General features: G+C 49.6%; 1 protein-coding gene across 2 annotated transcripts in view; it reads right to left on the bottom strand.

The window, feature by feature from the left end:
* armc2 (armadillo repeat containing 2) overlaps positions 1-24,084 on the bottom strand; it is a 316,108-nt gene that overhangs the window by 220,561 nt on the left and 71,463 nt on the right. For both annotated transcript variants that reach the window (XM_072499968.1, XM_072499969.1), the window contains one exon: positions 11,601-11,677. In XM_072499968.1, coding sequence (XP_072356069.1) covers positions 11,601-11,677 — 77 coding nt within the window. The remainder of the gene's footprint in view (positions 1-11,600; positions 11,678-24,084) is intronic.

Below are 24,084 nucleotides of genomic sequence, written 5' to 3'. Positions count from 1 at the left end.
CTGCTAATCAATGGCACTTTGCCAGGTTTTTTGGCCTTGGGAGTTTCTCTACACCTTGGTTGAAACTACCGATGAGGCTCAGAGAGGGTATTCTCTTGGAGGAATTTAAAAATTCTCTACCTTCTATGCTAACAACACTCGTTGAACACCAGAGGGTGACAACTGCTAGACAGGCAGCAATTATGGCTGATGATTAGGAGCTGAACCATAAATTCAACCCTTTGTTCCATCACCCCCATAATTTTGAAAAGGGACGGCACGGTGGTGCAGTGAGTTAGCACTGCTGTCTCACGCGCCGAGGTCCCGGGTTCGATCCCGGCTCTGGGTCACTGTCTGTGTGGAGTTTGCACATTCTCCCCGTGTTTGCGTGGGTCTCAGCCCATACCCCAAAGATGTGCAAGGTAGGTGGGTTGGCCACGCTAAATTTCCCCTTAATTGGAAAAAAGTAATTGGGTTCTCTAAATTGATTTGTAAAAAATAATTTTGATAAGGATAGGAAGTAGGAGACTGAAAGGAAGGCAGTAGCCAATGGATTGCTGGAAATGCTCCAAGATTTCCTCCTCAGACCAGGAAGGAAGGTACGGAGGGAGATGGTGAGACTCAAAAGCCTAGGTGTTACCATAGTAACAAGGTGGGACACATTCATTCAGCATGTTGGGAGTTGCTAAGAAAACCCCTGGGACTTGTGGGGTTGATAGGGAGGATTCTGAAAAGAGAACAAAAATGGAGAACACTACATGGCAGACTGTAGCTTTAACTGGACTTAGGGGGCCCGAGGTAACGTGGAGCAGGTATGGGGAATGAGGTAGATTAGAGATATGCTGGGTTTCTTACTAGAGAAGGATTTGGTTTTCCCTCCAGAAAGCTCAATGAAAACTGAGGTATTAGTAATGGATAGTGTTATAACCCTACAGGAGGCCCAGGGATCTGCAACACCAGAGTTCTTGCGGCCTCACCTGAATATGATCTACCCAGATGAGGGGATGAGGCTGACCCCTCAGTTCAAAGGATTGCTGGATATAACTACTGCAGCCCAGGTGAGGGCTGGGGGTGGGAGACCCTTTGGGGAGTAGGAGGAGCGTATAGTAACCCGAATAAAACCAAATGTTTGCTACAGACATTGCTTCCGAGTGGTCCCTTGCCTGCGACTTTACACTGGCGACGAGTAGTAATAATAGGAATAGTAAGGTGAAAAAGTCACTGATAGGAGTAGTCTATAGGCCACCAAATAGTAACATTATGGTGGGGCAGGCAATAAACAAAGAAATAACTGATGCATGTAGAAATGATACAGCAGTTACCATGGGGGATTTTAATCTACATGTCGATTGGTTTAACCAGGCTGGTTAAGGCAGCCTTGAGGAGGAGTTTATAGAATGTATCCGCGATAGTTTCCTAGAACAGTATGTAATGGAATCTACGAGGGAACAAGCGGTCCTAGATCTGTTCCTGTGTAATGAGACAGGATTGATTCAGTATCTCATAGTTAGGGATCCTCTCGGAAGGAGCGATCACAATATGGTGGAATTTAAAATACAGATGGAGGGTGAGAAGGTAAATTCAAACACTAGTGTTTTGTGCTTAAACAAAGGAGATTACAATGGGATGGGAGAAGAACTAGCTAAGGTACACTGGGAGCAAAGACTTTATGGTGAAACAGTTGAGGAACAGTGGTCAGCAAAGGTTTATACCAACAAAAAGGAAGGACGGTAGAAAGAGGGAAAATCGACCGTGGATATCTAAGGAAATAAGGGAGAGTATCAAATTGAAGGAAAAAGCATACAAAGTAGCAAAGATTAGTGGGAGACTAGAGGACTGGGAAATCTTTAGGGGGCAACAGAAAGCTACTATAAAAGCTATATAGAAGAGTAAGATAGATTATGAGAGTAAACTTGCTCAGAATATAAAAACAGATAGTAAAGGTTTCTACAAATATATAAAACAAAAAAGAGTGGCTAAGGTAAATATTGGTCCTTTAGAGGATGAGAAGGGAGATTTAATAATGGGAGATGAGGAAATGGCTGAGGAACTGAACATGTTTTTTGGGTTGGTCTTCACAGTGGAAGACACAAATAGCATGCCAGTGACTGATGAAAATGAGGCTATGACAGGTGAGGACCTTGAGGGGATTGTTATCACTAAGGAGGTAGTGATGGGCAAGCTAATGGGGCTAAAGGTAGACAGGTCTCCTGGCCCTGATGGAATGCATCCCAGAGTGCTAAAAGAGATGGCTAGGGAAATTGCAAATGCACTAGTGATAATTTACCAAAATTCACTAGATTTTGGGGTGGTCCCGGCAGATTGGAAATTAGCAAATGTGACACCACTATTTAAAAAAGGAGGTAGGCAAAAAACGGGTAATTATAGGCCAGAGAGCTTAACTTCGGTAGTACGGAAGATGCTGGAATCTATCATCAAGGAAGAAATAGCGAGGAATGGAAATTGTCCCATTGGGCAGATGCAGCATTGGTTCATGAAGGGCAGGTTGTACCTAACTAAATTAGTGGAATTTTTTGAGGACATTACCAGTGCGGTAGATAATGGGGAGCCAATGGATGTGTCATATCTGGATTTCCAGAAAGCCTTTGACAAGGTGCCACACAAAAGGTTGCTGCATAAGATAAAGATGCATGGCATTAAGGGGAAAGTAGTAGCATGGATAGAGGATTGGTTAATTAATAGAAAGCAAAGAGTGGGGAGTAATGGGTGTTTCTCTGGTTGGCAATCAGTAGCTAGAGGTGTCCCTCAGGGATCAGTGTTGGGCCCACAATTATTCACAATTTACATAGATGATTTGGAGTTGGGGACCAACGGCAATGTGTCCAAGTTTGCAGACGACACTAAGATGAGTGGTAAAGCAAAAAGTGCAGAGGATACTGGAAGTCTGCAGAGGGATTTGGATAGGCTAAGTGAATGGGCTAGGGTCTGGCAGATGGAATACAATGTTGACAAATGTGAGGTTATCCATGTTGGTAGGAATAACAGCAAAAGGGATTATTATTGAAATGATAAAATATTAAAACATGCTGCTGTGCAGAGAGGCCTGGGTGTGCTAGTGCATGAGTCGCAAAAAGTTGGTTTACAAGTGCAACAGGTGATTAAGAAGGCAAATGGAATTTTGTTCTTCATTGCTAGAGGGATGGAGTTTAAGACTAGGGAGGTTATGCTGCAATTGTATAAGGTGTTAGTGAGGCCACACCTGGAGTACTGTGTTCAGTTTTGGTCTCCTTACTTGAGAAAGGACTTACTGGCACTGGAGGGTGTGCAGAGGAGATTCACTAGGCTAATCCCAGAGCTGAAGGGGTTGGACTACGAGGAGAGGTTGAATAGACTGGGACTGTACTCATTGGAATTTAGAAGGATGAGGGGGATCTTATAGAAACATATAAAATTATGAAGGGAATAGATAGGATAGATGCGGGCAAGTTGTTTCCACTGGCGGGTGAAAGTAGAACTAGAGGGCACACCCTCAAAATAAGGGGGAGTAGATTTAGGACTGAGTTTAGGAGGAACTTCTTCACCCAAAGGGTTGTGAATCTATGGAATTCCTTGCCCAGTGAAGCAGTAGAGGCTCCTTCATTAAATGTTTTTAAGATAAAGATAGATAGTGTTTTGAAGAATAAAGGGATTAAGAGTAATGGTGTTTGGGCCGGAAAGTGGAGCTGAGTCCACAAAAGATCAGCCATGATCTCACTGAATGGTGGAGCAGGCGCGAGGGGCCAGATGGCCTACTCCTGCTCCTAGTTCATATGTTCTTAAGTGGAGCTGCAGAGGCACCATTTCCTCCAGACCGGGTCCACCTCAATTAGGTTTCAGGGGACCTCTACTCAGACGACAGAGGTGCCACTAATCGGAAACCTTGAAGTGTTCGATGCCATGGCTGGGGATTGGACCCAGTACACAGAACGGATGAACAACATAGTCGGGGACGACAGACGGTGACTCTCCTTGCAGTTTTCGGTGCGGAGACATACGACATTATCAAAACTTTAACTTTTTCTGACTCGCCTGACAACCGCCAGTTCGCGGAGCTTGTTACGCTGGTTGACGACCATTTCGACCAAGATCCGCTACTTGCCATTCTCTGTTTTTGTTTCCACACGGCTTCACAATGCTAGGATGAACCTATAACGGAATTCCTGAGCTGGTTGCACAAATTTGTCGGGTTTTGCGAGTTCGGGCCGGCATTATCGGAGACACTCGAGACCATCCTCCCGAAAGTGCGTAACAATCAACAAGCAAAGGGGGTTGTACGAATATACCAGGCTGCTGTTCAGGGTCTCGTCGGCATGTGCCATTTTCCAGAGGGGTATGGAAAATATCCTCCGAGGATTGCCACAAGTGGCAGTTTACCTGGACGATGTACTAATCACTGGTTCCTCTGACCAAGAACATCTAAAAAACCTGGAGGATGTGCTGCATCAGTTCTAGGCAGCCGGGGTCCACCTGCAGCACGAAAAGTGCATGTTTCATGGGCTACTGGGTTGACAGGCATGGACTACACACAGTACATGATAAAGGTCAGGCCATCCGACAGGCGCCCATACCACGAGATCCCACAGAGTTCCATTCATTTTTGGGCCTGGTCAACTATTACAGGAACTTCATCCCGAATTAGACAATGGTTTTGGCCCCGCTGCACCTGGGGCCAAAACAGGGAGCGTTTGCCAAAATAAAGCAGCGGCTGTCGTCTTCCCACATGCTGACGGACTTCAACCAGGTGAAGTTCTTGGTGCTCACGTGCCACACTTTGCCCTGCGGGGTCGGGGCCGGGGCCGTTATGGCACACAGGATGGATGATGGTACCGAGTGGCCCAACATTGGTAGCGGCAGAAGGGAATTTTGCCCAAATAGAAAAGGAGGTTAGCATTGGTGTTCGGCATGCGACGATTCCATCAATATGTCTAGAGCCATGCGTTCACGGCTTATACCAACCAGAAACTGCTTTTGGATTTATTCAAAGAGGACACGGCAATTCCCCCGGTGGCGTCTGCCCGCATTCAGCGTTGGTCTCTCCTTCTGGAGGCGTACGAGTATATTTTGGAGCATCGCGGAGATTCCCCATGCGGATGCTCTCAGGCATCTCTCGCTGGGCCCCCCCTCCCCCCCTCCCCCCCCCCCCTCTCCCCCCCCTCCCCCATCCCCACCCCCCCCCATGCTCATGGCATTGGACAAGGTAGTCGCAAACTTGCATTTTATGAACTCGCTGCCCGAAACGGTGGCTCAAATAAAGGCTTGGACCTAGACAGATCCACTGCTGGCCAGGATTCGCCACAATGTGCTGTCTAGGGCTGAGCACTGTGCCCTCCCGGAGGACCTGAGGGCTTTTACCAGAAAGGGGGTGGAACTCAGCGTAGGGGATGGCATCCTCCTGAGGGGTTCCCAGGTGGTCATCCCCCAATTCGGCCAGGGAGCCATTTTGCAGGACCTCCACATTAAATCTAGTACAGAACCAGGTTCTGAAAAATCTAAAACTGAAGACGACCGTAAGAAAGAGGAGTCCAAAATTAATAGTAGTGACAATGAAGAGAATTTTTAATTTGATCTCTGTTCTGATTATGAAGTATTGATAAACAGCTTGTCTGGCTGCCCTGATCTCTCTCTCCCTCTCCCCCACCCACCCACCCAAACTACCCACCTCACCCGGTAAGGCCCGCTGGTCCCAAACTCTGATAGTGCCCGGGCAGTTCTTTAAAGGTGCCTGGGCAACTATACCCAGGTGTCGAGGCAGCACTGCCAGGGTGCCCGGGTGGCACTGCCAGGGTGTCATCCTGCCCTTTTCCCCCACCACCCAGGGATCTCTAATGACTTGGGAGACCCCGCTTCCCACCCCCCCTCCTCCCACTCCCCCCCCCCGCACCCCATCACCCCCCCCCAGGGTGCCATGACAACTGGTCTATGTTTGTGGAATCCAGTACTAAATGGCATGCTGGCGAGGTCTTCCAGGCACAGGCGTTAGGTCCTGGGTGCAGGAAGGATCCCACAAATGCATATTCAAATTATGCACACTTCCAGTGGCGGCCATGAGCTAAACGGCTGTGTAGTCGGTGGCTCCTGCGTGGCAAAACCTTTATCTGCCCATAAATCTCGGTCGGACGTTTGAATGTGGTCTCGAGGTCCCGATTCTTGCTGGTGAAAGTATCAGAATTTTTTTAATTTTTAAAAAAATATATTTTTATTCTCCTCCTTTTTCACATTTTCTCCCAAATTTATACCCAACAATAAACAATAATCAGTAACGGATGCAATGTCAATCACCATATCAATAACATCGATCCCATCCTCCCACCAAACCCCAGACATTGGCCCGCATGTTAACGTAAACAAATGACAAAAAGGAACCAGGAATCACCCATAGTCACCATTAACACATACAGTCCCCCTCCCCCAACCCTGCCAGCCGCCCCCCCCCCCCCTAATGTTCAATGTAATGCAATTCTTGAAAGTGTATGAATAACGCCCATGAATTGTAAAACCCCTCCATCCGTCCCCTCAGTTCAAATTTGACCTTCTCAAGCATCAAGAATTCCAGCAGGTCCCCCAGCCACACCAGGGCACAGGGTGGCGAGGTTGACATCCACCTCAACAGGATCCGCCTTCGTACGATCAACGAGGCGAAGGCTACAACATCCACCTCCACACCTGTTTCCAACCCCGGCTGGTCCAAGACCCCGGATATGGCTTCCCGAGGGCCCGGGTCCAGTTTCACATGCACCACTTTAGAGATTACCCTAAAAACCTCCTTCCAGTAATGTATCAGGAATATTTTGCGCAGGATCCGGAATGCATGCGGCAAAAAGCAACGGGGGAAATAAAAACGGCTGCAAGCACATTGTGAGGCAATGAAAAAGCGTGGATTAAGGCGTGATGGTGCCGGGCCCCATTTCGGCACTGGTCTCCTGCTCAGTTGGTAGACTTTTTAACTGCTCGGTTCCAGAAACAAACGTTGGAAATGTCTGAAGAACTGTTAACAGCAACTGATCGGATTAAGGCAACAGTGGAGAGAGTTGAGCAGCATTTAGAGGCTCACGGCGCGTCGCTCCAAAAAATGGAGGAGTCTGTCACCGACCACGAGGACTGGTTGATCCCGGTGGAAGCAAAACTTTCCTTGATGGCTGACAGCTTCAAAAAAGTACATGTTTAGGTGGGCGAGTTGGAGAATTGAGAGCGTGAGCAATCAAGGTCGATGGTGGTGCGAGTGCTCCGTTTCTTAGACATGCAAACATTTCTGAAGTGGGCCAGGCAGACGAAGAAGAACTTGTGAGAGGGAAGTGTAATCAGAATACACCCCAATTGGGGTACGGAACTAGCTAAATACCGTACCGGATTCAACAAAGTCAAGACAGTCCTGCATAAGGAAGGTGTGAGTTTTGGAATGTTGTATCCGGCCGGTTTGTGGATCACCTTTCGTAAACAGGAGCACTTTTTAGAGACCCAGGAGGAGGCGGGCAAGTTTCTTCGGGGCCAGGGGACTGAGAATCTGCAAATACATTAAAATGTGGTTGTTCTGGGCCGTTGATGATATTGTTGTTAGTTTGATTGCTGTGCATTCCTGTGTCTTTGCTATGTTCTTCTCTATCATTCTCCTTCCTGTTTTTCGTTTTATTGAAGTGAGTTTGATGTTCGGAGGCTGGGGAAATGTGGAGGGTGGGATAGAGTTATTTATTTATGTGGTTTTTTTTATGATCGGGTTTGGGTGATCTGGGGGGTTCAGGGAAGTCGCAGACCTTGTGCGGGGGCCACCATACTGGTGTGAGAACCAGTAACCGAAAGGGATGTTGGGGACAATGTGGTGCGAGGAGGGTAAGGTTTTCGATATTTCTTCTTTTTGGTTTAGCCTGAGGGGCGGGGGGGGGGGGGGAGCTGATGGTGTGAGTAATGTCAGGGCACTGAGATATAGAAGTCGGTGGCAGTGGATGGCTTGTGAGGGCTTCAACTTGACGACCTGGGGGTGATTAGCTTAAGTGAAACTATAGCCGAATATCGAGGGTGGAGGGGGTAGGTGCCCCCTCACTCAATTGGTAGCTTGGAATGTCCGGGGCCTGCACAGACCTGTTCAAAGGTTGCGCTAATTTGCTCATCTGAAAAACCTGAGGGCAGACTTGATGTTTCTCCAGGAGACTCATTTAAAGGTGGAGGACCAGATAAGACTGCAAAGGGAGTGGGTTGGTCAGGTTTACCACTCAGGACTTGATATGAAGACGAGAGGGGTGGCCATGTTAATAAGTAAGAGGCTGTCTTTCTCAATAAAGAGGTTAATTGCTGGTCCGAATGGAAGATTTGTGTTGGTGAGTGGCAGGATGCTCGCTCACTAATTGAAGAATCAGACAGCTGCTAAGGAAATAGGTAGGCTTAGGAATGGGGGAGGGGAAGAGACGAGGTAGCAACGGGCCTGGCAGAGATGAATAACATTTTTGAGTCCTTTTATCAGAGACTATACCAATCGGAACCAACGCTGGGGAATGAACTGAGACGAAGATTCTTCGATAGGTTGGAGTTCCGAGGGTGGATCAGGCGAGGGCACAGAGGTTGGGGGCCCCAGTAGGTCTGCGGGACGTGTTGGCACCTTGTCTCCTCCAAAATAGCCCCGTAAACCGCCGATACTACCCCCTTCTCCAGTCCCCGTCATCAGCACCTCCTCCAGCAATGTGGAAGCCGGCTCTACGGGGAAGCTCTGTATCTCCTTTCTGGCAAAGTCTCGAACCTGCATGTATCTAAATATTTCCCCCTGCTCCAGCCCATACTTTGCTCCCAGCTCCTTCAATCCCGCAAAATGACCCCCAAGAAATAAATTTATTAGTGTTCTAATTCCTTTCTTCTCCCATCTCCGAAAATTTCCATCCCACTTCCCTGGCTCAAATCTATGGTTGGAATGGGTGTACTTATTTGACATTTTGGAGCGGTTTTGGTTCGTATAGGGCTTCGTGGACTGAGTTAAGCTATTATATAAAGTCCCGAAAGCAATCATCTCAACTAATGGGGTTACTCTAAGTATTTCACTTTGCAGCGCAGGACGATGCAGGGGTGCTCACTCTCTCCTCTGCTCTTCGCCCTTGCGATTGATAGTGGTAGTGGCTCTTCGGGCGTCTGGGGTGGAGGGGTATTGAGCGGGGAGGTGGGGGGAGGATAGTGGAGAACCAGCCCTCTCTGTACGTGAATGATCTCCTGTTGTGCATTTCTAATCCCATGGAATCATTTGATAAGTTTCTGGTGATTCTGAGTGAGTTTGGCTCCTTCTCTGATACAAGCTTAATACAGCAAAGAGCAAGATGTTTCTGATAGGCTCCAGAGGCCATGAGGGGTGTTTTAGTGGGCTCCCGTTTCACCTGGCAAGAAAGAGCTTTCACAATCTTGGGATTCAGGTAGCAGGGACTGGGCTCAGCTTCACAATTTAAATCTGGCAAGTTTAGTGGAGGGGATGAAAGAAGAGTTTAAAAGATGGGACAGACTGCCGTTAGCTCTGTCCGGAAGAGTCCAGATAATAAAGATGGTGATCCTGCCGAGGTTCCTTTTGTATTCCAGATTCTCACAATCTTCCTGCCCATATCTTTTTTCAGAAAGGTCAATAGGCTTATTCTAGGCTTTGTGTAGGCAGGGAGGATTTCCCGTATTAAAAGAGCTTGTCTGGACAAGAGTAGATGGGGTGGTGGCCTGGTTCTCCCTAATTTTCAGAGTTACTACTGGACAATATTGTCATGATCCGGAAATGGGTGTTGGATCAAGAGCCGGTGTGGTGCAGGGTGGCAGAGGCTTTGTGTAGGGAGAGACCTCCTTAAGGGCATTGACTTCAGCTCCTCTACCATTCTCACTGAGTAGGTACTCATCAAATCCAGCGGTAGTTTCCACTCTGAGGGTGTGGAATTAGTGCTGGCTACATTTTGGCCTGGAGGGCATGTCCAGAAAGGCCCCGATCTGTGGTAACCATAGATTTGTCCCAGCGAGATTGGATGTCAGGTTTAAGGAGTGGGACCATTTGGGGATCAAATGATTTGAGGACCTGTTTTTGGGAGTGAAGTTTGTAGACCTAACTAAGCTGCACAATTGCCCAGCAGTAATGATTTCAGGTATCTCCACATAAGGGCCTTTTTGAGTAAAGTGGTGGGTTCGGTCCCAATGTTGCCACCTTTGGGTCTACAGGACTGGCTCCTCTCGGAGGATGATATTGGAGAGGGCAAGATCTCCAATGTGTACGCTGAATTGGCCAAGAAGGAGGACGTTTCGATGGTGGCAATGCAGCAAAGGAGGCACGGTGCGAGGTTGGATTTGAGAAGAAGCACCGCGTAGGATTAATGCATCCTCGTTGTATGCTAGTCTTATTCAACTTAAAGTTGTGCATAGAGCACATATGATGCCAGCAAGGCTGAGCCAATTCTTCCCGGAAGTGGCCAATCAGTGTGCACGATGTGCCAGGTCTCCTGCGAATCATGCCCACATGTTCTAGTCTGGTCCAAAATTGGTGGGATTCTGGGAGGGAGTTACGATTGCATTGCCTTGAATGGTAGTCATGTCATCTCCATGGGTAGCTATTTTTGGAGTGCCTGAGGATGCAAGTGTTTTGGTGGGAAGGAGACCGATGTTGTGGCTTTTGCCTCCCTGCTAATCCAAAGGAGAATTTTGCTAAACCAGCGGTCTGCGGATTCACCAGCGTTCGGGTCATGGGTGTGGGACCTTGCTGATTTTCTTCATTGGAAGAGAATTAAGTCGCCATTAGAGGTATGGATGAGGGGTTCTTCGTGAGGGGGAAGCTGTTCATTGACTTTTTCAAGAAGTATTAGAATGTCAGTGGGGGAAGGGGAGGGTGACGGGGTACAGTAACTATTGGTTAATGGGTGGGGCGGTACCTTGTTTTGTTTTAAAACATTTTTGAAGGTGTGGTTGATGTATTTGTATATATGGGGTGTTTCAGGTGAGTTACATTGCTATAGTGTTATGTACACTGTTAATATGTTATGGAGTGTTCAATACAGTTTTGTGTTATTGACTTTTCCTGATTTTGTATTTTTTGTATTTTCTGGATACAACTTTTTTCAAAATTATGCAGATCTGGATCTCGCCCTCACAGATCCCGACATCTTGCGAGATTTTGTTTAATCTTGTGAGACGTTTGGAGCATCGCAAATCTTGCGAGAGACATGACAAGGAGGCAGAATCATGCTCCAAATAATCTGTTTCAGTAAAGATAATTGAGTAATAATTGCTCTTCTTCAAAATGCCATAGGATCATTTACTTAATAGAGCAGACTGGGTGGAGGTTAACATTTTATCCGAAAGACCACCGTTAATGTAGCACTACAGTGTCAGCCTACTTGTGCTTAAGTCTCTGGAATGAGACTTGAACCCACAACTTTCAAATTCAGAATACTATTAACTGAGACACAGCAAGATTAAGATGATTAAGATGGTAGGATCTCCCAGTAGCGAAAGCTTTATTCTGGTTCCTGACTGTGCTATACGTAACAGTGTTCAATTCGCTTAGTATCAGGAGGTAAACATTTGATTTTCCAGCAATAGCATGCCTTACAATTTGAGTGCAAAGGGACTATTTTCAGTTGCAAGTTGTATTTGAATGGTAAGCAAGAAATTCTGCTAAAAGAAATTACCTGTTCTGTTTTGTTCTTTTATGATTTCTGTGTTGCCAGGACATGTGGATGATCTGCTATCTTGTTTCGTCTGCTCGCTGAAATAGATGAGCAAATGTAATTGAAAAATAAGAATTATAATTTAGGCCTACTTCGAATATTTTTTAAAAATTGCTATTTAAGTTGTGTCCAATCCTAAAATACACAGTTCCTAAATTACATTTTGCTGTGTTTTGAGTGACTATTCACAATTGCACTTCTAACTGTGGCACAGTGGTTAGCACTGCTGCCTCACAGCTCCAAGGACCTGGGTTCAGATCCAGCCTTGAGTGACTGTGTGGAGTTTGCACAATCTCCCCTTGTCTGCGTAGGGTTCCTCCCACATTACAAAGATGTGTAGGTTAGGTGGCCATGATCAATATGCGGGATTACGGGGAAAGGTTGGGAGAGTGGGCCCAAGTAGAGTGCTCTTTTGGAGGGTTGACGCAGACTTGATGGGTCAAGTGGCCTTCTTCTGCAATGTAGGGATTCTATGATAAGGTGATTTGGACACATAGTATTGTTACATAGGGCCCTTGGCCATTACGTTGAGGAACTCGGAGAAGTTGCCGGGGAGGGGGCGCTTAAGCGATTTGGGGATTTTTCAGAATATGAATTGAATTTGGAGAAGAGCGAGTGCTTTTTGGTCTCCTCGCAAAGGGTGGGAGCTGGCTTGGAGGGATTGTGGTTTTGTGTGGCAACCACTCACTTAAGACATTGGGGATGCAGGTGGCTCGGGATTGGGCCAGGCTCCGTAAATTTAATTTACGAACTTGATGGGCAGGGTCAAGGCAGATTTGTTACGGTGGAAAGCCTGCCCCTATCATTGGACGCTGGATGCAGGCGGTAAAGATTAATATTTTGCTGCAGTTTTTGTTTTTATTCCAGTGTTTACCGGTCTTCTTGCTGAAAGTGCTTTTCAAGGGGATGAAACGGTTGATTTAGTCATTTGAATGAGCAAGTAGGATTGCGAGGGCTCGGAAGACAGTCAGGAAGTTTGGCTCTATCAAATCTGCTGTATTGTTATTGGGTGGCAAATGCCAAGAAGGTGGGGGGCTGGGGTAGGTAGCTGCAGGCAATGTGGGTAAGGTAGGAGATCGGGTTGCGGGTACTGGCAACGGCACAGCTTCTGTTTGCCCTGGGGAAATATTCAGGTGGCCTGGTGGTGGTGGCCAAGCTGAAGATATAGAGGCAATTTCAGCAACATTTTAAGTCAGGCGTGGGGTCGAAAAGAGATCGGAGAGAATCATTTGTTTGAGCCAGCAAGATTGGTTGGTAGGTTTCAGGGACGGGAGGAACGGGGAAAGGTGAAATGAAGGACTTATTCTTGGAAGGGCAGTTTGCGAGCTTGGAAAAGTTGATGGAGAAGTTTGGGTTTCCACGGGGGAGGCTTTTAATGTATGGCTTTAAGTGTATGTGGGATTTTGCATGTACGTTTTCCAGACGTTTCCGGTGACACCTCACTCCTCGTTGTTGGAGGGAGTGTTGTCGGTAATGGGGTTGTGGGAGGGGTGTCATCTCAGAGATTTATGGGAGGATTGTGGAGGAGGATATGGTGTCATTGGAGGGGGTTAAGGCCAGGTGGGAGGTGTGGTTGGGGGTGGCCCTGGAGGTGGGGTTGTGGTGTGAGGTGTTGCAGAGGGTGAATGCCTCAACTTCATGTGCGAGACTGGGGTTAATAGAGTTAAAGGTGGTGCACAGGGCAATGAGATCAAGGGTAAGCCAGTTGTTTGAGGGGGTGGAGAATACTTAGGAGCAGTGTGGGAGAGGCCCGGCCAACCATGTACATACATTCTGCCCCTTCCCAAAGTTGGAGAGGTTTTGGAGGTCTTTTTTCAGCACCATGTCGGGGATCTTCCACTTGGATTTGGAGCCCAGTCCTGAGGGCCATATTTGGGGTGTTGGACCTGCCGGCGGAGGCAGATGTTTTAGGCTACGCCTTGCTGATTGCTTACAAGTGAGTCCTGCTGATCCACCCTGTGCCTCAGTATGGCTGGGGCATCTGATGGAGTTCCTGTATTTTGAGAAGATGAAGTTAACCCTGAGGGGGCAATCGAGGGGTTCCACAAGAGATGGGGCCTACTTATTCTTTACTGTAAAGAGATGGTTACCATCAACTGCTATGGGAAGGGGGAGTTATTTTTCGAGTTATATGGGAGTTGGTTGGTAGAGGGGGGGCTCTTTTGTTATTCTTTTCTTTGGGAGCTGTTTTGTTTTATGTATAAAATGTTAAAATGATAAAACCAAATAAAATATATTTTTTTAAAACACAGTATTGTTACACCACCCCACATGCCCCAGAGTTAACACAGCGGGCTAAAAAGCTGGCTTGTAATGCAGAACAAGGCCAGCAGCGCGGGTTCAATTCCCGTACTGGCCTCCCTGAACAGGTGCCGGAATGTGGCGACTAGGGGCTTTTCACAGTAACTTCATTGAAGCCTACTCGTGACAATAAGTGATTATTATCATTGCAAGTGAATTAACCAATAATTCTGATTAAAAATTCCCAAAACCTTTGGCCCTTGCATGCCCAATAATTAGAGTCACAAGGTTTGTAATTTAAAACACAATTACTGTTTATTTATAACAAGAATAATTCTGAAATACGCAACAGATACAGTTGGTTTAATATTAATAAGTATCTAACACCCTGCTTTAACATGCCTCCGCACCGTCTATATACCCACACACACACCCCAGACAGACAAATACAGAGGAGTGGAAAAAGATGTAAGTGAAAGAGAAATGAGTCTGTGTTCCAGGTTTTAAACATCTCGATAAACACAAGTGGTTATGGTCAGTGTAATCCAAGCTTTGTTTATTGCCCTGTCGGACATATACTTCAGTGCTGCAGGGCTAATAGCAAAGCTAAGGCTTCCTTTTCAATGGTGAAATATTTTCTTCGGCATGGACTTAAGTTTTTTCAAAAAATATCCCACTGGCCTCGCTATTCCTACAATGTTGTCTTGGAGAAGCACTGCCCTACCCCCAGGTCACCGGCATGTGGCCATTTTAAATGGTATGGAAATGTCTGGGGAGGCCAGCACTGGTTTGTCGCTAATATGGCCATCAATCTCCCAATCTGTTGACAACGGCGGGACCAGAAGATCCTGTCACTGTCAACTGGCGAGCTGCCCTCCGTCGCTGCAGAACACACCGTGGAGTGGGGAGGAAAATCCCACCCATAATATGTGAAGACAAGTGAAGTACCAAACAGCAGCTCTCTCCCGCTGTTCGCAACTGGCAAGGTACAGATAGTACTTAACCAGCTGGAGCTTGCAAAACTGAAAACAGTGTCCATCAAATGGACATTTGCTAAATAATTCTAGGTGGACTAATTATGCTGAAAACCAATATAATGTAGTCAGTCTGGCTCGCAGTGTGGCACATGTGGAAGCTACATACATTAATTACAGAATTGTTATTGTGCAGAAGGAGGCCATTCGGCCCAACATATCTGCACAGTCTCTCTGAATAAGCATTATGATTTATGCTATTCTCCTGCCTTTTCCCTATGGTGCATTCTCCAAAGCAATGCCTCTACCGGAGTCACTTGCCAACCAATCAGCACTCTCTTCTCATACAGTATAAATGTATTATTTTCATTGGATTTTTATTCTTGTGAAAAGCTTTGACAAAAAAAATCTGTTTTGCCAGCTCAGCCCAAGGCAATTCCCCATGGTTGGGTCCCCAGTGGCGGGACAGGCGAGCCACGCAAAGTCTTGAAGATGCTGCTGGTGGCCAATGGAAAACACGCCGTCCACGGGGGGGTTCCAAGAAGTGTGCTTTCATATGCACAAGGAACAACTCAGCCCTGGGATCCGGGGTCAAATCTGGCTACGGCTGATGAGGTAAAAAGTCTTCTTTATTTTTGCAAGAATCTGGGGGGGAATTCTCCCCAAACGGCGCGATGTCCGCCGACTGGCGCCCAAAACGGCGGCAATCAGACGGGCATCGCGCCGCCCCAAAGGTGCGGAATGCTCCGCATCTTTGGGGGCCGAGCCCCAAGATTGAGGGGCTAGGCCGACGCCGGAGGGATTTCCGCCCCGCCAGCTGGCGGAAACGGCCTTTGTTGTCCTGCCAGCTGGCGCGGAAATGACATGTCGGGGCGGCGCATGCGCGGGAGCGTCAGCGGCCGCTGACAGTTTCCCACGCATGCGCAGTGGGGAGAGTCTCTTCCGCCTCCGCCGACGATAAAGAGTGCCCCCACGGCACAGGCCCGCCCGCGGATCGGTGGGCCCCGATCGCGGGCCAGGCCACCGTGGGGGCACCCCCCGGGGTCAGATCGCCCCGCGCCCCCCCCAGGACCCCGGAGCCCGCCCACGCCGCTTTGTCCCGCCGGTAAATAGGTACTCTAATTTACGCCGGCGGGACAGGCAATTTATCGGCGGGACTTCGGCCCATCCGGGCCGGAGAATCCAGCGGGGGGGCCCGCCAACCGGCGCGGCCCGATTCCCGCCCCCGCCGAATATCCGGTACCGGAGACTTCGGCAACCGGCGGGGGCGGGATTCACGGCAGCCAACGGCCATTCTCCAACCCGCTGGGGGGTCGGAGAATGACGCCCCTGATGTTTAATGGGTTTGGCAGTCTCAGTCGTGAGCACCAGCTCACGGCACTGATTTGCAACGTTACTTAGTTTGTCCCAAATATAATCTGTTTGGAAAATTAAATTTATATTAAAGAGGTGACATAGTGAGGTACCCTTCGGAGTGGATTGTCACTCTGTATGTACGTTTTGCGTGTAGTTAATGTAGAACATTGATACGGAGGGTTGACTTTACCCCAGTTATGTGTGGGTGTTTACAATAGAGCAGGGGATTATCCTACTCCTTAACCACCCTGGACTGATCAAATGCAAAGGCCCATACTCCAAGCCAGCACTGATAACGTCATCAGGGCACAAGCTGCTATTTTTACTTGCGGCCTGAGAGAAATGCAGTGATGGCTCCACTAAAAAGCCAAAGCTGCTTGCAGAGCACTAGATGCTGTTTTTAAAAAGTTTAGACTCTTTGTGGAACAAAAGTAGCACAAACAAATCTTGGGATTCCTGTGCACTGGGACTCTGACCCCGCCTGACTGAGGGTTCTCCTGGAAGCATTTATGTCAAGGACAGTCCCAAATGAAGACCACTTGTCAACCGATTTTTTTAGCAACTGCTTCTCACTGACCTCCCTGCTGTTTCAGCTGGTAAGTGAGCAAGGGTCTTCCTGCCTGCTGTCACCTCAAAACATGGATGCACTGGTTTGTACCTTGTTCCTGCTGGGGAGGTAAAATTGAGCCCCAGGTCTCTCAAATGAGAAAAGTTCACCTCCCTCATCAATAAGCATGAAAAGATCTGAAACATGAACTTGATAGCAGAGCAGAAGTTAAAGTACAAAAACTATTTCAGCATCTTATGCTTCTGTTACTGGTCAAAATGTTAGTTCTGACAAAAAACACAGGCTCGATCTGATTCCAGTGAGAATCTAATCATAGAACAATTACCATTGGGAGTTTCCACAAATCATTGAATCCCTGGTATGTTAATTGGAGACAATGACATCAAGTTACTGATGCACCGTCAATTACCACAAAGACGAGAATGGTGGAACAATCGAGGCTTTAGTGAACAAGATGTTGTGCCTCCTGTAGCTGGCATCTTGTTCACCAGAATGGCTGCAGCGTCGGAGAGCACACACTTTTATACGCAGAGCCAGCAGGCAGGGATGTATCATTGTACCTCTAACATACGGGCAGTGCCGTAATATATATAGCATACCACTAGTGGTGACTACCACATTCACCCCCTGTTAAAAAAAGAGTCCGGCGGGGGTGGTGGAAACATTACAAGTTAAGTCTGTCGGGGGCCTTGACTCTCCTCTGCGATCGCCTCAGTCCCGGTGGTGATGTGGGCGCCGACTTGGTCACCTGCGACTCCGGGAGCGTGTTGTCCTCGTCTTCGTCACCCCTGAGTGGGACTAGTGGGAGGGCGGATCCTGCTGGGGTGGGGGCTGCGGTGAAGTTCGCTGGAGGGAGGGTGAGTGGCGCTGGGGAGAATGAGGCAACCGGGGGGGGCGGTGTCAGGTCGGGGGTCGTGGGTGAGGATCCAGCGGGTGCCAGGTCCCGGAGGGAGACTGTGTCTTGGCGCCCGTCGGGGTGTGCCACGTAGGCGTACTGCGGGTTTGCATGTAAAAGGTGGACTTTTTCGACCAAAGGTCCGACTTATGGATTTGCACATGCATCCGAAGGAGAACGGGTCCAGGAGCTGTCAGCCATGTTGGGAGCAAGACCCCGGAGGTTGACTTCCTGGGAAGGCAAACACACGTTCGTGAGGGATCTCATTGGTCGCGGTGCAGAGGAGCGACCGGATGGAGTGGAGCACGTCGGGGAGGACCTCCTGTCAGCGGGAGACCGGGAGATTTTTAGACCGCATGACCAGCAGGACGGCCTTCCAGACCATCCCGTTCTCCCTCTCCACCTGCCCGTTTCCCCGGGGGTTGTAGCTGGTCGTCCAGCTCGAGGCGATGCCCTTGCTGAGCAGGAACTGACGCAGCTCATCGCTCATAAAAGATCGCTGTGGATATAGGCGGGAAACCGAACAGAGTGAAGACGCTATGCAGGGCTTTGATGACCGTGGCAGAAGTCATATCGGGGCATGGATGGCGAAAGGGAACCGGGAGTACTCATCAATTATGTTCAGGAAATACGTGTTGCGGTCGGTGGAGGGGAGGGGCCCTTTGAAGTCCACGCTGAGGCGTTCAAAAGGGCAGGAGGCCTTCACCAGGTGCACTCTATCTGGCCGGTAGAAGTGCGGCTTGCACTCTGCGCAGACTTGGCAGTCTCTGGTGATGGTCCTGACCTCCTCAATGGAGTACGGCAGGTTGCCGGCCTTGATAAAATGGAAGAACCGGGTGACCACCGGGTGTCAGAGGTCATATTGGAGAGCCCAGAGTCGGTCCATTTGTGCGCTGGCACATGTATAGGGTATCAGGGGGCTCGATGAGCTTCCCCAGGCGATACAAGATCTCATAATTATAGGTGGAGATTTGCCATTTTTGATCTTGCCCCGCTGTGTATTATTAAACATAAAGGCAACCGACCGTTGTTCAGTGAGGAGAGTGAATCTCCTGCCGGCCAGGTAATGCCTCCAATGTTGCACAGCTTCCACAATGGCTTGGGCTTCCTTTTCGACAGAGGATTGCCGAATTTCGGAGGCCTGGAGGGTGCGGGAAAAGAAAGCCACGGGTCTGCCCGCCTAGTTGAGGGTGGCTTCCAGAGCCACGTCCGATGCATCACTCCCAACCTGAAAGGGGAGGGACTCGTCGACCGCGTGCATCGTGGCCTTGGCGATGTCCGCCTTGATGCGGTTGAAGGTCTGGCGGGCCTCAGCCATCAGGGGAAAAACTGTGGACTGAATGAGTGGGCGGGCTTGTCTGCATAATTAGGGACCCACTAGGCGCAATAGGAGAAAAACCCCAGGCATCGTTTCAGGGCCTTGGGAAGTGGGGGAGGAGGAGCTCCAGGAGGGGGCACTTGCGGTCGGGGTCGGGCCCTAGGACTCCATTTTCCACTACGTAGCCAAGGATGGCTAAACGGTTGGTGCGAAACACGCATTTCTCCTTACTGTATGTGAGATTAAGGAGTTTGGCGGTATGGAGGACTTTTTGGAGGTTTGCGTCGTGGTCCTGCTGATCGTGGCCGCAGATGGTGACGTTATCTAGGTATGGGAAGGTGGCCCGCAGTCCGTACCGGTCAACCATTCGGTCCATCTCTCGCTGGAAGACCGAGGCCCCATTAGTGACGCCGAAAGGAACCCTAAGGAAGTGGTAGAGGTGGCCATCTGCTTCAAACGCAGTGTACTGGCGGTCCTCTGGGCGGATGGGGAGCTGGTGGTAGGCGGACTTCAAGTCGACTGTAGAGAAGACTCGATACTGCGCAATCTGATTGACCATGTCAGAAAAGCGTGGGAGGGGGTACGCATCGAGCTGCGTGTACCGACTAATGGTCTGGCTGTAGTCAATGACCATCCTGTGCTTCTCCCCAGTCTTCACTACCACCACTTGAGCTCTCCAGGGGCTGTTGCTGGCCTCAATGACCCCCTCCCGCAGAAACCGTTGGACCTCTGACCTGATGAAGGTCCAGTCCTGGGCACTGTACCGTCTGCTCCTAGTGGCGACGGGTTTGCAGTCCGGGGTGAGGGTCACAAACAGGGAGGGCGGATCGACCTTAAGGGTCGTGAGGCCGCAGACGGTGAGGGGGGGTAGGGGTCCGCCGAATTTGAAAGTAAGGCTTTGGAGGTTGCACTGAAAATCCAGGCCGAGTAACAGGGCAGCGCAGAGGTGGGTGAGGACGTAGAGCCGGAAGTTGCTGAACTCTACGCCTTGGACGGTGAGGGTCGCAATACAGTACCCACGAATTTCAACGGAATAGGATCCGGAGGCCAGGGAGATTTTCTGGGTGACGGGGCGTACCGTGAGGCAGCAGCGCCTTACCATAGTGGGGTGGATGAAGCTCTCTTGTGCTCCCGGAGTCAAAAAGGCAAACTGTCTCATGCCCATCGATCTTCACCATCGTCGTCGCAGACGCGAAGTTGCGGGGCCAGGACTGGTCCAATAATACTTGGCCCAGTGGTCAAAAATAACACTTGGGCCATGCGGCACAGGCTTGCGGTGAGCTGGAGTCGGCAGCTGGTGGGGTCCACAAGGGTGCCGCACGGTCAGGGGAGTTGGACTGAACGTTACGGGAGGCCACCTCTAACGAATTAGCGAGCTGCGTAGTCCCCACAACATCGAGTGTACCCCCTTCCAGTAGCCGCTGGCGGACGTACGCAGACTTCATGCCCGTGACGTAGGCGTCTCTGTGCTGGACTGCCGAAACTGCCTGGCAGTCACAGTTCCTAACTAGGATCTGCAGGGCATGCAAGAAATCGTCCAGAGTCTCCCCGGGGAGTGGCTGTCTCGTGGCCAGGAGGTGCCTGCCGTACACTTGGTTCACCGGTCGCACACAATGTCCCTTCAGGAGCGCCATCGCTTCAGAGTAGGTGGGCGCATCCCGGATGAGGGAAAAAATATCAGGACTCACTCGTGAATAGAGGACTTGGAGCTTCTGCGCGTCCGAGGGTTCTTCAGAGGCTGCTCTGAGGCAGCCTTTGAAGCAGGCTAGCCAGTGGTCGAAGGTGGACGTGGCGTTGGCTGCTTGAGGGCTCAGCTGCAGGCGATCAGGCTTGATGCGGTGATCCATCGTTTAAAAATCTTGTTCAATAAATTGATGCACCATCAATTACCACAAAGACGAGAATGGTGGAACAATTGAGGCTTTATTGAACAAGATGTGCCTCTTGTAGCTGGAACCAGAATGGCTGCAGCGTCGGAGAGCACACACTTTTATACGCCGCCTGCTGGGCTCAGCTGCAGGCGATCAGGCTTGATGCGGAGATCCATCGTTTAAAAATCTTGTTCAATGAATTGATGCACCATCAATTACCGCAAAGACGAGACTGGTGGAACAATTGAGGCTTTATTGAACAAGATGTTGTGCCTCCTGTAGCTGGAACCAGAATGGCTGCAGCGTCGGAGAGCACACACTTTTATACGCCACCTTCTGGGCGGAGCCAGCAGGCAGGGATGTATCATTGTACCTCTAGTATACGGGCAGTGCCGTAATACATATAGCATACCACTAGTGGTGACTACCACATTCACCCCCTGTTAAAAAAAGAGTCCGGCAGGGGTGGTGGAAACATTACAAGTTAAGTCTGTCGGGGGCCTTGACTCTCCTCTGCGATAGCCTCAGTCCCGGTGGTGATGTGGGCGGAGACTGGGTCACCTGCGACTCCGGGAGCGTGTTGTCCTCGTCTTCGTCACCCCTGAGTGGAACTAGTGGGAGGGCAGATCCTGCTGGGGTGGGGGCTGCAGTGAGGTTCGCTGGCGGAGCCAGCAGGCAGGGATGTACCATTTACCTCTAATATACGGGCAGTGCCGTAATACATATAATATACCACTAGTGGTGACTACCACAGTTACAAAGGAGATTTAGGCCTATCGTATATCAGACTCACCTACAGTCTGTTTCATCAGAACCCTCAATCCTACACTGACCTGTGGTGATCTTTCGGTGCCCAAATTTCCAGAGATGAGCAACCACATCCTGCCTTTCCTGTGCAGGCCAGAGGTTGGTTAACATGGTAGATGTAGATATATGCGCAGCCACACGCTGCCAAAGATTGATCTGCTGCCAAAGACAGGTCTGCTAGAAACCTGCTGGCAATTAAAAATCTCTGTCACGTCCCCCACCACCACCATTTCACAAGGTTTCAACTCATAAGAAACTCACCTAATTATTGAAACTGTCATCAAAGCATTACCAGTACAGAAGGAAAAAGCTTTGGAGAACACTCAAAGAAATTAGGTGACAATGGGCAGGATTTTCCATTAGCCGATGCCAAAATCGGAAAAGGCGATTGGGCAGAGAATCGGTCCCAATGCCGAAATCACGGCAGGCGTCGATTTGACGCCAAATCACAATGCTCCAGCACCTCGACAGCGGCGCCAATGCGTTTTACTCCACACGTACAGCAGGCACCATTTACATATCATTAGTGGGCCCCACCCGGTATTCTCCGGGGCCTCCACGATTCTGCGCCTCTGATGGGCCGAGTTCCCGACAGTGTGGTTCACTTGTGCTTTTGAAAATCGTGAAACCGGCATGGCAGTTGTTGAGGGAGACAGAGGTGTACAGAAGGTGCCCAACATCGCCATTGTTTGCTGACAGTTGTGCCGCTGGCAAGGGGGCTTCTGCAAGGGCCGGGGAGAGTAGCCAGGATGTGAGCTGTGGGGTCAAGGTGGATGGGCAGGGAACACCATTGCCGCAGCCGGCAAGGCAGCCATGCAGCTGCACACACCACTAACAGCCCACTGTGAATTTAGTGCAATGTGTCGTATAGGTGTACCCTTGTCCGTCTGTCCGTCCGTCTCCCCCCCCCCCCCCACCCACCCACGTCCCCCCCACCCCTGTCCGCCCCCCCAACCCCGTCCGTACCCCACCGTCCCCCAGGGCACCTCCCTGGCCCCAGGTGTATGGGCACGCTCCAGTTCAATCTTGTTGGCTGGGATGAGTGTGTGGGGGGATTGTAATGTGTATATGCGGCTGCAGCTATCCAGCCTCCGCACCGCCCCCCCCTCCCCGAGTGTCAATGATGGACCCGGCGAATCCCACACCATTTTTCATTGGAATCGATGGTGTTCCATGCGGCACTGTGCTAGCCCCTCAACGGTAGCTGAATCGGTCCAGGTGCGGCACCAGTTTTTCTGTCGTAAAAGTCCACAGATTCTGCATTGGCGTCAACACCAGTATCAGAAACGGAGAATCCCGCCCATGCTCTTTCATTACATCGAAACATCACTATTCCTTTTTTGACTCAATGCAAAATAATATTCTTTGTAAAGCTACAATTGTTAAAGCTTTCTATTTATAATTTTTTTGAGACAACCCATTCCTATATCTGGACTATTGTTGATGTTTGCTGCTTAAAGTTGCAGATGAATTCGCTACCTCTAAAGGTGCAAACCTCCAATTGCTCCCATCCTCAACGAAGATCTCAAAAGAGTATGAATTTTATATTTTAAGTAGGAATAGATAGTTTGAACACATGCAATTTTTTTTTTTTACAAACATTCATGTTTTCTTAAAACCCTTTTGGTGAAGGTGGAAGTGCACTTCAGACAGAATGAACACTAAGGGTGCTATTCAATAGCCTTGTTGCACTCTCACTGGAGCGCAATGAGGCCTGTGAATAATGGAATAGGCCAAAAATGAGAACCGCACGGGCACCAAACCATTCGCGATTCAACTGGCCCGCTTCCATAGGTGGAATCGGGATCTCGCCGTAGTGTGGCGAGAGGGGGGGGGGGGGAAGAGAGATGGACAGTGCACAGGTCCTCCATGCCGAACTGTGAATCGTGTGTACCCATTCCGGAGGCCACCCTAGTCCCTGTCTGTCTGCCCCACCGACCACCCATAACCCCCACTGACCGGAGAGGCCTCTGGCCTTGCTGCTGAAGACTATTGCCAACAGGGAATTGTCAATCGTAGTTAAGTGAGCACTTCACACATCCCAAGTGGATTCCCTGTGGGTAGGCGGGCCATGTGGCATGTAGGGCTTATTCCAGTCAAACCTTGATGCTTGGACACTATGCTTTAACACTGTGGTAGGCATGCAACATCCAAACACCCAGGGGATGGGATAAAGCTGCGGGCACATATCCATGGCCGGAGGGTAGGTGAGTGCCATGGGGAGGGGGATGCTCGGAGAGATGGGCAAAGGGTCCGGTGGTTGCGGAAGGAAGTGACAGAGGCATCATAATGGTTGTGCGAGAAGGTGTTTAATGTGCTGTACAATATCCCACACCTGTCCCGTGTGTTGACCCCGAGACGCGGCCTCATCAGAAGGGTCGAACTCTGGGGGGCTCGTGGTCATTGTCGCCACTC

Source organism: Scyliorhinus torazame, chromosome 4 (genome assembly GCF_047496885.1).
Source record: "Scyliorhinus torazame isolate Kashiwa2021f chromosome 4, sScyTor2.1, whole genome shotgun sequence".
NCBI lineage: Eukaryota > Metazoa > Chordata > Chondrichthyes > Carcharhiniformes > Scyliorhinidae > Scyliorhinus > Scyliorhinus torazame.
The sequence above is the reverse complement of the archived record's forward strand: the minus strand, read 5'-3'. Positions and strand labels throughout refer to the sequence as shown.